At 62.4% G+C, this 12,189-nt stretch overlaps 2 protein-coding genes across 2 annotated transcripts; both read right to left on the bottom strand.

The window, feature by feature from the left end:
- Window positions 1–1,283: 1,283 nt before the first annotated feature.
- On the bottom strand, window positions 1,284–2,954 carry LDBPK_120300 (hypothetical protein, conserved; the record flags this gene model as incomplete). The annotated part of the gene is made up of 1 exon (XM_003859099.1): window positions 1,284–2,954. The coding sequence occupies one exon, from the start codon at window positions 2,952–2,954 to the stop codon at window positions 1,284–1,286; it is 1,671 nt and encodes a 556-aa protein (XP_003859147.1).
- A 2,909-nt stretch (window positions 2,955–5,863) lies between these two features.
- LDBPK_120290 (hypothetical protein, unknown function) lies at window positions 5,864–11,881 on the bottom strand (the record flags this gene model as incomplete). The annotated part of the gene is made up of 1 exon (XM_003859098.1): window positions 5,864–11,881. The coding sequence occupies one exon, from the start codon at window positions 11,879–11,881 to the stop codon at window positions 5,864–5,866; it is 6,018 nt and encodes a 2,005-aa protein (XP_003859146.1).
- Window positions 11,882–12,189: the final 308 nt, after the last annotated feature.

Raw genomic sequence — 12,189 nt, 5'->3', positions numbered from 1 at the left:
TGTTACATACTCAACTCACGATGTTGCCAAACAAAACCAACATAGCGCATGTGCGTGTGCACATGTGTGCCCTCGACGCGCATGGGGTGCGCGAATGCGCGCATGTGAGCGCACACATGAGACCACCAGACAATCACCGAAAGGCCGTCACCACGGCACCGCACCGCACGGCACGGCACCGCCAGAGAGACGGACAGACGGCCGGCCGGACGGAACCGAAACCAAAGGAAATGAAAAGGAGAGGAACCAAGGCGCTGAAGCAGCACAGAACGCTAAAAGGGGCATACAGATAGAGAGACGACGAGCGCCTTTCCAACACAGATGCAGAGACCTACACGCCGGTGTCGTCGCCCTCCTCCTCATCCAGCGTGATCACGACAGCAGTGCCACACAGACCATGAAAGAGGGGGGACCAACGACTCCGCAGAGGGCCCGTGCAAGCATCGAGCCAAGACAACATGGGTGTCTTCCATGATCAAAAAAGAAAATACACACACACACACACACGCCCGCACACCCGCATTGAGTCAACAGCAGTCTCATCGCCACCAGAGAGACGATCACACATGCACAGGGGATGGGGGAGAGCAAGAGGAAGGCACACACGAAGAGTGTGCACAGGCAAGCAAACCATACGAAGACAGACCGACGGGCAGACACAGGTATAAAAAGATAAGGGAGCAAGAGAGGTCAGACCCCCTCGTGCTGAGCAACACAGCGAAGACGGAGCAAGAAACCAACACCAGACAAGAGAGAGTGAGGAAGCGAGAGATGAATAAGCACACGATACACAGACGACCAGCACCACCACGGAGCCCCCCCCTCTTCCCCTCTTTGCCTCCTCCTCCTCCTCCCCCCACTTGCTACCTCAGTGCACATGGACATCTACCGACAACTCCAACAGAGAAGAGGCGCAGGGAAAACGAAAGAGAAAGACTCGCACGGGCAGAGAACGACGAAAAGGAGCTCAGAGGGACGAGAGGCAGTAAAGGAGGACGTCCGTCCAACAGGCACGCACGCCGAGAACGAAAGAAAGGTCTGAAAAGAGGGAAACACCCGACACGACTCCATCTCGTGCGCGGCGTTCCGATGTCGTCCCGCCTGTGTCGCCAACCCCTTGCACCTCTCACCCAGTGCTGGGGACAGGCACGGGTACAAAGAAATTCAGGGAAAAAGGGGAAGACGTCCTTGATGGAGCTGCTTGACACGTGTAAGGAAGGCACTACTCAGCGTGTGCGTTGACCGTGTCGTTCACCCTTTTTGCGCCGCTCTCCGACGTGTGCTCACGCGCTCGCCGAGGGCGTGCTGTTGCCGGCACTGCCACCGTTGTTGCCGTTCGAGCCGGCGGCAGCAGCGCTGCTGCCGCCACCAGCTCCGTGCGCCGCCTTGCTGCGCGCGCGCTGAGACTGCTGTCGCGCCGCCTCTTCCATAGCAGCCACCAACGCACTCTGCTCCTCGATGTCAGCGGCCGCGATGACATGGTTCGGCTGCGTGCGCACCTGTTTCCACTCGTTCGGCTGAAAGACGGTGTACGTGCCGGTGAAGATCTTCTGCCCGTCCGGACCCGTCGTGGTCTTCTCCATGAGGGACCCGTCGTCCGCCTTCACGGGGTGCAACCAGTGCTGGGCACGCTTGTTGTACCGCCAGCCACGCTCGTAAAGTGCGCGGGCCGCGGCCAGGTGCAGCACATCACGCGGCATGCTGTAGAAGATGTAAAAGAGGGTTTCCTCCTTGAACTGATGGAATGACTTCATGGAGAGGGACTTGGGTCGCGGCTTCTTGTAGCTGTCCGGGATCTTGAACTCGGGCAGGATGTAGTACTCGTACGAGTCGAGCGGCAGCGTGGCGAGGGTCGTGTGCAGCCACCCCTCCTCCGTCACCGAGAGGCCAATTTGCGTGATATCAACTCCACGGGTGATAAAGGTGAAGTTTAGCTCGTCGGCGTCCTGCTGGCTGATCGGCCGCCCAGACACCGGGTCTGTCGGCTCATCCGCGGACGGCACGTACGGCGTGGTGGCCATGGGCAGCGGTGGCTGCACCACCTTCACCAGCTGCTTCAGGCCGTATTCGTCGTCCACCTCTATCTTTCCTTTCCCCGTGGCTGCTGCTGCGGCGGCTGCGGGCCCGGTGCCGGCGGCGGCGGGACCTGCAGCAGGTGGCGCCACCGATGTTGCTGCGGCGGGGACTGCGCTGGAGTTGCCGGGGCCGGCAGCGGTCCCAGGTTGCTGCTGCATCGCTGGGGACGCGGCAGCAATTGCGGGATCGAGTTGGGGTCCGACAGCGCTGGAGAGCAGCATCATCGAACCGGCGCCGCCCATACCAGCAGTGGGTGCCGCAGTGCCTGCACCGACCTTACCGGCTGCCATCAGAGCAGCCAGCTGCTGCTGCTGCTGCTGCTGGGATTGTAACTGAGAGAGCTGCGGCTGATATTGCTGCTGTTGCTGCTGCTGCTGGCGCATCTGGGCTAGTGTTATATTGGCGAGGAAATTGTTTGCAGCCGTCGCGTTGTTCGCGTTCCCACCGTAGTTGGCCAACATCGCGCCTTCCGGCAGACCAAGCCGCTGCCTCAGCTCCCGTTCTTGATTTTGCTGCTGCTGCTGCTGTTGCTGCTGCTGAAGCAGCAGCAGCTCAGCGGCCGACAGGCGAGTAAAGCCGGGGTGCTGCTGCTGCTGCTGTGCAAGGCCACCGCCAGCGCGGTTCTTCATCTCTTGCTGTTGTTGCTGCTGCTGCTGCTGCTGTTGCAGCGCCTGACGACGCTGCGCTTCGTTGAGGGTCTGCAAGAACTGCATCTGCTGCTGCGGCGCCATGAGGTGCAGCGGCGGAAAGCCTTGGGGATAGCCCTGATAAACCTGCTGCTGCTGTGTGCTTGCGGGGTGGTAGAAGAAGGACTGCGGCTGGTTGCCATCACCGGGCTGTTGCATCGGGTGCTGATGCGGGTTAAAGCGGTTCGCCATTTTGCTCGTGCGGCCTTCGCGGTGAAGCCTCCACAACGACGAGGTATACGGTGTGAGAGAGGAAAGGGGAAGGGGGGAGCCAGCCAGCTGGCGTGCTTCTCAGCAGGTGCTGCACTCGTGAGAGAGACTTGCCCTGGAGGGTGGTGTTGGTGGTGGGAGAACAGCGAAGAAGCCCTGGTGAGAGATAATCTGGGAGGGGGAGAGGAAGGATGTTGGAGGCGACGCAGTGAGCCGCTGCGTATCTGCGGGAGCGAGAGAGGGAGGGCGCGGGGACTGTCGCGACGTGACTGCTGCCGCTGCTGCTGAGGCTACTCGTGTGGCTACCTTCTTCTGGTGTAGATGTCTGTGGTTGTGCGTGCGCCTGCAAGTGGTGTATGGCTACTTGCTTGTCTTGGAAAGAAGCGCGCGCGAGATGGTGAGGAGACGAAGACGTAGCTGAGAGGAGTGGCCGATTAGAAAGAAATGAGAGAAGACGCCGGGCTCAACACCCAATGGCGACAACAACACGCTCACTGCCTCAATGACGGACACAGCAGACAGAAGAGTCACACGAAGCACTGGGCGACACGATCAAAGAAAAGGCACCAACAACGACAACATAAACAATCAGACTGAGCGCGACAGTTCTCCACACGCCCACGCGCCTACGGTCGACTGCACAGCCTCGCAGAGAATCCGAGAAACGGGAGGAAGGCGAACGAGATCCACCTCCCTCGGCCCCACACAATCTACCAGTTAATCCAAAAAAGAACGGCCCGGCCACGCCGGCAACAGCAGCGATGACACGGCCGCGACGTCAAACGCAAAAGCGGGCGAAAGCGAGAACAACAACAAGTTCAAGCGGAGGTGCGAAAGGGGGTGGGGTGGGGGGGGCTACGGCGAGGGAGACAGGTAGACAGCTGCAGGCCAATATATATATATATAGGTACGCCTATAGGACTATATACGCATATACCTCTTTCTCTCAATAGACGTAGGTAGGTAGATATAGGTAGATATAGATGTGTAGAGCGAGAGAGAGCAGCAGCAGAACACCAGTAAATGATTGTCGTACGGCCCGCGGATGTGGCCTCTGCGGTTTGGCTGTTCTTGTCTCTTCGAGAATGAATTTGCGCGCGTTGCTTATCCTCCCTGTTCTACGTATTTTGTACATATATATGTGTGTCGTGTGTCGGGTCGAAGGCTTGCCGAGCGGAGGTGTGGAGAGAGACGTCGCCGTATTGGATAGTGGACGGAGCGAGGGGAGGGGTCGGTCGGAGGGGGACAGTTGAGCGAGAGATCGCGTGAGGGAACTACGGTCACCGACTCCAGGGGCATACGTCAGCGCATAGCCCACATGCTTCGCCTCGAAGTTATACCCCAGTGTGGTACGCACGCAGGCCGTGCATCGTGTAGGTTGGAGTTTCCGGGGCAAGCGGAGAGATGAGCGATTCATACGTGGGCCAGGCTGTTCCGCTGCCAGCAGCGGACGGAGACGTGTGATATATGCAGTGTCTGTCCATCGTGTGAGTCTCTCGCCTCTTTTCCTGTATGTTTGCATACACACATATACATACACACACGCACATATATATATATATATATGTGTGTGTGTGTGTGTGTGCATGCATGCGTGGCAGTGGGCTGACCCTCGCCCTGCTGTACATGCAATACACGTTAAGTGCTGCGAGTGGCAGACGTGCCGGAGAGGACATTCGAAGAGCGTGTGCAGGGCTACTTCGGGGGCAGACAGTGGATGCAGCCCTCCCTCTCCCACTTCCGTTTACGAGTGTCTGTGCAAGAGGGAGGGCGATTTAGCAACCGACAACGAAAAGAGTGGGGAGGGTAGTGGTGGTGGTGGCCAAGGCCAAACATCGCTGTCACCAGCAACAGCAACCGACAGACGCAGCCGGCCCACTTCTCTCTGCGCCCGCCGCCGTGCCCTCACGTGCACATCCGCGACTCTCCCTCCACCTTTGGCGCCTTTACTGGTCTCTCTCTCTCGTCCTCTTCGCGCGAGAAAGCGGGCAACGCACGGAGCCACGTGGAGCACCAGCTGCAAGGGGCGGGGCAGGGGTCGCGAAACAGAGAGAGAAAGACGGAGGACATGACTGCCAGTGCCTCCTTCCCGCTGCTCAGTCGAGAACACGGGCTAGCTGCTTCGGCACCTACCTACCCTTTCGAACGGTGCCGCCAGGGAGGGCGTTCTGGTGCGAGGATCGCTGTGGCAACACCTGTAAAGGAGGAACGAGGATCCTCGGCGACCCAGGCGCCGCTGTTCGTGGAATAAACTCCGTCTTCTCTGTGGAGCCGTCGTTGTCCACGCCCGTCAGCGCCTCGATCACTATGGCACGCGGTGCACCGTCAGCAAGGAGAATGAGGCACAGCTCGAGATCGCGCGAGAGCGAAGAGAGGAGCTGTTGCTGCTTCTCTCACCTCGGTGCACCGCTGCTGTTTGGTCAACCTAGGCACGTCCGCGGTGCCCACTTCATCCGCTGCCATTCTGAAAGATTATGCAAACGCCAGCACGACGCTGAGCTCCGGCACTCGCTGCATCGCTTGGTTCTTCTGCTGCGGGTGCTTGTGTGTGCAGCTCTCGCGTAGTACTTGCATCCGCATCCCGACGCGCACCGAGGGCGTTGTGGAAAGCTGTCAACGACTCACCTGGCGCACCCATGCGATTTCAACCGCCGCCGTCAGCGGGGACGACCCTCTCGTTGCTGCCTCGCGCGCCTGGTGCAGCCTCAGTGTGCGAGAACGTCGATGACTGTCGCTGGCGTTCCAAAGCCTGCGGCCGCTGATCCCGAGCGCAGCAGCGGAGCTCGCCACGAGTGTGGCGACATTGGTGACGGTGGTGGTGACTGTTTCGAAAGCGGTTGTGGCGGCGAAAGGTTGCCGCTTGCTGCGGCAGCCGCGACGCTGGCGGAGCGCTATAAGTCTCCGTCGGCGGCTGCCGCACGATGCCGCCGTTCCCTCTCCGCCTCCTTCCTCTTCGTCTTCTCAGCCAGCAGGGCTGCACCAGCCAGGAGGCGCGCAGCGCAGGTTGCAACTTTCGGGTCGATGTAGGTAATCTTGTCGTTGACGCGCACGCACAGGAGGCGTTGCCGCATGAACCGGCTGTACTGCGAGCGCAACGCTCCGTCTCCGACTCCGCCGCCGCGATGATGCGCTTGCCGACGGCGGGCCGTGACGACTGCGGGCGGGTGCCGCGCTCGCTGCCGCCGGTAGCGTGAGTGCCGGTGCGCTGCAGTAACCACTAACGGCGGCGGCAGCCGACCTGGATCGCCGCCGCCACGCGTCCCTCTGCTGCCGTACTTGGGGTCGCGCACCTTGTCCTCGATATCGTTGCCTGTTGCCGGTGCTGGTGCTGGTGCTGGTGCGGCTGCGGACTTGGCGCCCCTTTGAGTGGCAGAGGCTGGAGGAAACCTTCGCATCAACTTGGACGGTGACAGCGGCTTGTCGGTCGTGCCGCTTGCACAGGAGGGGCTCGACCGTGCGGTGAGTGTGGAGGGCGCCAGCTCACCTGCAGCGGTGGTTCTGTGACTTCCGACTGTCCCCGCTGCCGCTGCTTTTCGCTCTCGCCGCTTCGCATCGCACGTTCTGGCCACGCCTCCGTGCCGCAGGAGGAGCGAGCTCAAGGTGTCGCTGGCACTAGTGGCAGCGCCGACACCGTATGGCTGTGTCGCCGTGGCTGCTGATGATACTCCTGGTTGCCGACCTGCCAACGCCGCAGGAACGGGAGGTGGTGGCGGCGGCGTCGTCTGACGCAGTCCCATGGCAAACCCAGACGCCGAGGCCTTGGCGGAAGGGTCGGAGGAGAAGATGAGCTGCGTGGATCCAGGCGAGGTGCCACCCGACATCCGCGACATCGCTCGAGACGACAAGGTAGACCGCCTTGTGGAGCGGAAGCAGACGGACGAGCAGCGGCACGAGCAACAACTGCAGCTGCTTGCCGTTGCAGCCAAGCCTGAGGCCGTGTCTTCTGCCGCCGTTCGCATGGCTGGGTGGCACACGGGGCAGGGGGCATAGTAGTCGGAGAGATGAAAGCCACCGCGCAGGTTGAGGCGAAGCGGCACGTTCAGCACCGTGAAGAGCGCGTCGATCGATGGCTCGTCGGAGCCGTCGTGAGGTGCCTCTCTTGTGTTACCTGTCGGGGATGCTGATGGGGCAGCGGCAGGTGTCTGTGGCGGTGGTGGCGATGATCGGGAGGCTCTGCAGAGGCTCTGCCCCGCTTCGTCAGCGACCGGGAACAGACGCTTCTCTATCTGATAGTAGACATCATCCACGTCATCGCTGCACACATCGTCGTAATAGAGCAGGGAAGAGGTGGACAGGTGGGGGCTGTACGGGACGCATGTGCCGGGTAACGCTGTCACCGCAGGCCGCTGACCGCGCCTGTTATGTACGCCTGCGTTCACGTTCTCATTAGCTGCCGGGTCGAGATTGAGGATAGGCCGCGCGGCGGTGCTGTTAACGTCCGTTGTGAAGGCTGGGAGAGGTCTCGCAGCATGTGCATGTTCCACTCCTTCTACCACGTCCCTGCCGGTCGCTGGAGAGTTCGAGAGACAGCGATGCTGGCGTCGTGGGTGGTGAACCCGCACGTAGCGGTGGTGGCGCTTCTCACGCCCCCTCAGAAACACCGCGTCGCATGATGCAGGCGCATCTACTGTGCGGCGGTAGTGGTAGTGCCGCGGTGCCGCAGCGTAGAGGGTGCACACGGCGAGCCCGTCCTCTCTCTCCTCGGCATCTGCCGATGGATCACAAAGGCTGTTGTCACCGCCATCGCGGCTGCTGTGCTGCTGCTGGTGCTGGTGCTGCGAACTCCCGTGCCTCACATGCTCGCCATCGCAGGGAACGGTGCCAAAGGAGGACGAGGCATACGTCGTCGATGCCGACGTCGAAGACGCTGTAAAGCTCGCTGCACACGACAGCCATGTCACCGGGTCCTCGCTGCCAGACCAACGGCCGTCGTCGCCCGCCTGCGCTGCTGCCGCGGCGGTGCTAGTCACCCCTGCTCGGCTGAAACCAACACTCGCGTCACCGCCACCGCCACCGCCGCCGGCAAAGAGGTACACGCACGATGGGTGGCGTGCGTAGGCGCCTGCTTGAATGGCGGTCTCGATAGCGGTCCCATGCTTCAGCCGCACAGGCTTCCCACAGCAGCGCGCACCACCCCCGCAGCCACTGGAGGTGACTCTCCAACGCCTGCCGTTCCCGCCTTGGGTGGCCTTGCAGGAGCCGGCGCCTTCGTCCTCGAGGTAGTCCTCGCCCTCGTCACCGTGCACCACGTCGTCTGCGTCGTTCTCGGCCCCGCCGTCCACCCGCCCTCCGAAGCGATTTCTGGGGGTGCTGCTGCCAGTGGACGGCGGCACGCACTCCGCCACGCGGCACCGCACTCCACTGTGCATCACTGGAGCCGTGCCGGCATCGTTGAAGGCAAAGGCGCCCATCGAGGATAGCGACGACGCCGATCCGGCACGGCGATACCGGGGCGGTGGAGAGGTCGTCACGGGGTGCACGTAGGCCTTGCCGCTGATGGAGGCACTCCGAGGGCCAGCAGCGAGGATGCAGGAGGGAGCCGGGCCAAATCCGGTGAAGGTGGACGACGCGCTGAAGGTGCAGAGCGTTGGGGCCACACCCAAGCTTGCTATCGCCATGTGAAGTGGGGGCGGCGTGCTGGTGGCCGTGTCACTGCCGTTGCTGCCGCCGACGCCGCTGGCGAGCGGCGAGTGTGCGATGCTACTGAGGAGACTGACGTTGCTGCTGGTGCGCTGGTGGGGCCACGGCCGCACCACAGGGCCGAGCGCAGTCATCGGCGGCCGCGCCGCCGTGGTGGTGGGGGCGAAAATATCGCCGCTGTGGCTCTTCAGATGCTGCCACTGCGGCGGTGGCGACACCGACGTTGCCTGCAGCATCGCTCCATCGCTGTCGGCCGTCACGGAGCCGAAGCCAACCTGCGCGTGGCTGTCCGAGGCCAGCCCTTTGAAAGCAGTGAGACGACAGGCTGGTGGCTGATGCTGGTGCTGCTCCACGGCCCCAGCAACCCCTTCAGGGTTATCACCTCCAGCACCACCAATACCGCCACTGCACTGCTCTGAGAGCGACCCCAAAGGAGACGGTGATTCGGGTCGCCCGGGGCCCCTACTCTTCCATACGGAATGGGACAGGAGGGAGGGTACGGACTGATACGGTGGAGGGACGCCACCGCCGCCGCAGCTGATGTTCATGCGACTCAAGCTGTCTACCCTGTGCCCCTCCCCTGACGTCCGCGTTGCAGGCATACATGCTGGCTGCTGCGGAAGTGTGCGCAATCGTGGCCACTCCGGTAACGGCGATCGCGTCGTTGACGCGTTGATGTTGCTGCCAACGCCGCCAACAACACCGCCTCCGCTGCCTGGGTCGCCGTAGATACTGGATGTGGACTCCGCACTCAGCTGCTGGAGGGGCAGCATGGGGTGGGGCGGGTGCCACGGCAGCGGGAACGGGGTAGCGCAGGAGTTCGTGACAGGTGTTGGGCTACGAGAGGAGAAGCCCAAGAGAGACGTTGTGAGCATGATGGCCGGCGTGTGACTGAGCTGCGACACGGAGGCTGCTGCAGGGGCAGCAATCATCGTCGTCGCGCTCTGGGGTTTCGGCGACGATGACAGTGCAGACTGCGGCACGCCACCCTCTGCCTCCGCCGCCACGGCTGCCGCGCGGATCACTGCGCTGCCGTTCCCTTCCAGCTCAAGCGAAGAAGGATGCCCACTAGCGGCGCGTGCCTTCTCCACCGATGGCGGCGCGTCCGGCAAGACAGGCGAGCCAGCTCCTCGTTCCGTGATGCCACCACCCCGCGCGAGGGACGACAACGTCGACACTTGCGGTTGCGCATCGCTGGCTCGTGGTGGGTCGATCGAGGAGAACTTTGCGGCCGGAATGAGCGGCTCCGCGTGCTCGCCTTGGGTGCCGAAGCAGTACTCATCATCGCCGTACCTGGCGATCGGTGCTGCTGCTGCTGCTCGCGCTTGCCGCTCTAGCGCTGGCGAGAACCATGGCTTGCCATGAGTGGAGGCTTCCTTTCTGGCTTGCACACTGACCATGGAGCAGTCAGCCGTGCGCCTTTGGGCTGCTGTTGGCCGGGGCGCTGCTTGTGCGACCGAAAACGCCGACAGCGGCGGCACCGCAGCCGACGACTGCGCGAAGCCGTCACAAGAGGCGTGCAGCGGTGCCGGCGGAGACGTGCGCATCGCAGAGTCGACCCGCCACGCCGCTGCCGCGGCGTCTGCGTCCACACCCTTCGCAGAAAGTCGGCCGGTAACTACTGAAGATGACGCTCCCGCCACGGTGGCTGGGGAGGCCGGTTGCCGCGAGATGTGGTGGTCTGTCACACAGGGCTCCTGCGTTTCCTCAGCGGTGATGGCCGACACCTGCTCGACCCTGGAGAAGCCGCAGCGGCTCTCGCGCCAGAGCATGGGGCTGCCGTCCTCGCTGCGCGGGCTTGATGCTTGCTGCACTTGAGAATGGTGTCGGTAGTGTGGAAGCGCGAAGGCGCACAAAACGCTTGGCGCTAAAGGCAATGACAGTGACTGCGCGTCGTTGGCACCGCCTGCGCGAGCCAAGGCGACTGCGTTTTCATCTGCATATCGGTGCGCGCAGTGACGGCAGCGGCTGCTGAAGTGCATGGGTAGCGGACGCGTGCGCAGCCTTGTCGGCAACGCCGGCGGGGCCGACGACGCGGTGGAGGCGTTAGTACTGCTGGCGTGGCACTCGTGCAAAAAGCGCAGCTGGCGAGTCGTCGCAGCAACAACGGCGACAGAAGTGTTCGCAGAAGCAGCTGGGCTGCGCGTGCATGCACTGTCTCCTCTGCCGGGGTCACCATCTTCTGCGGAGAACAAAGAACGGCCCTCTACACACACACTCTGCAGGCCTTTCTCTCCAGCACCCGCTGCGGCCGACGCGATTTCGGTGAACGCCGCAGATATACCAGCGATCTCACCTCTTCGCGCCTCTGTCACTTCGCGGCCATGCGCAGCTGGTGAACACGACCTCTCGCTGGCTGGCACTGCCGTCGTCGTCGCCGTCGTCGGCGCCACCCGAGCGCGGCCAGACGCGGCGCCTGTCTTCACCTCGTGCTGGTTCACGGCAAATGCATCCTGTGCAGTCAGTGACGGGGCTGAGGATGCCGGAGAGGAAAGACGCCGCCGCTGTCGATGCTGCGCGGACGGCATCAGGGAAGCGATCATGTTCTGTCCGCGACAGAACGCAGTCGTTGATGTGGTTGTTGTGGAAGACGTGGAGGCGGCTGCGCACGAAAGCCGTCGGCCTGTCCGCAGAACACCAACCTCAGCGGCCTTCTTGTTGATTCGTGGCCTGCGTGCGGGCTTGTGATTTATGATGCTTGACTCAGAAGCGCCAGCGGCAGCGGACGGCGTGGCGGGCGGGGAGGTTGTGTGCAGAGACGTGAGTGATGCGGTGTTCTGCGGCTCAGAGACCTGTCCGAGCGCCTGCGGAGCTTCAGGATGAGCGCTTCGACCGCCGCCACATCCAGTGCTCCTGCTACTCTTGACGCTGTTGATACTAATAGCCTCCCTCGAGGTAGAGGCACCCGCCGTATCGCCGTGCGCGTGACCCCGTCGCCCTCGTGGCTGGAGAGTGGAGGAGCTGTTTAGTGACTTGCCGGCCTCTGTGTCCGACGGCACCGCGTTGGCAAAGGCGTGGGACTCTGCGAAGCGTAACTGCTCCGTCGTCGGGCCCGGCAGTGGGGCGACCATTGGGTTTCCTCTCATCCGCTGCTGCGCATCTGTTGCGCTGGTCAGAGATGTGCCGATGCCGACTCGCCGACTGCTGCACTCGTCGGCATCGCCACACGCGCTGCCGAACGCCGCCCCCTGCGAGGTCGACAAGGACGTGGAGGCCGCCGCTGGTGGTGCTACTATATCGCTGGGCAAGGACGGAGATGGACGCGGCATCAAGCCGGCATGCACGCGCGCGCACACACACACACCTTCCTGCCCGCATTCTACAACAAAATGCAACAACTAAGGCCGCGACGGCCGGAGGTATTGCGCACGCAACACAAGGTGACGATGGAAGATGTACACCGAACAAGAATGAGAAGGAAAGAGGCGGAGAGGAAAGACGGGAGTAGGAGGCATACAACAGGCAAGCAACCACAAAATTAGCAGCGGAGGCGGAAGCGGAAGCAGCAGATACAAGTCTGTGACGGATGAGGATGAATGACGAACCAAGCGAAAGTAAGAAGAGAGCAAAATAACAA

Source organism: Leishmania donovani, chromosome 12 (genome assembly GCF_000227135.1).
Source record: "Leishmania donovani BPK282A1 complete genome, chromosome 12".
Classification (NCBI taxonomy): Eukaryota; Euglenozoa; class Kinetoplastea; order Trypanosomatida; family Trypanosomatidae; genus Leishmania; species Leishmania donovani.
The sequence above is the reverse complement of the archived record's forward strand: the minus strand, read 5'-3'. Positions and strand labels throughout refer to the sequence as shown.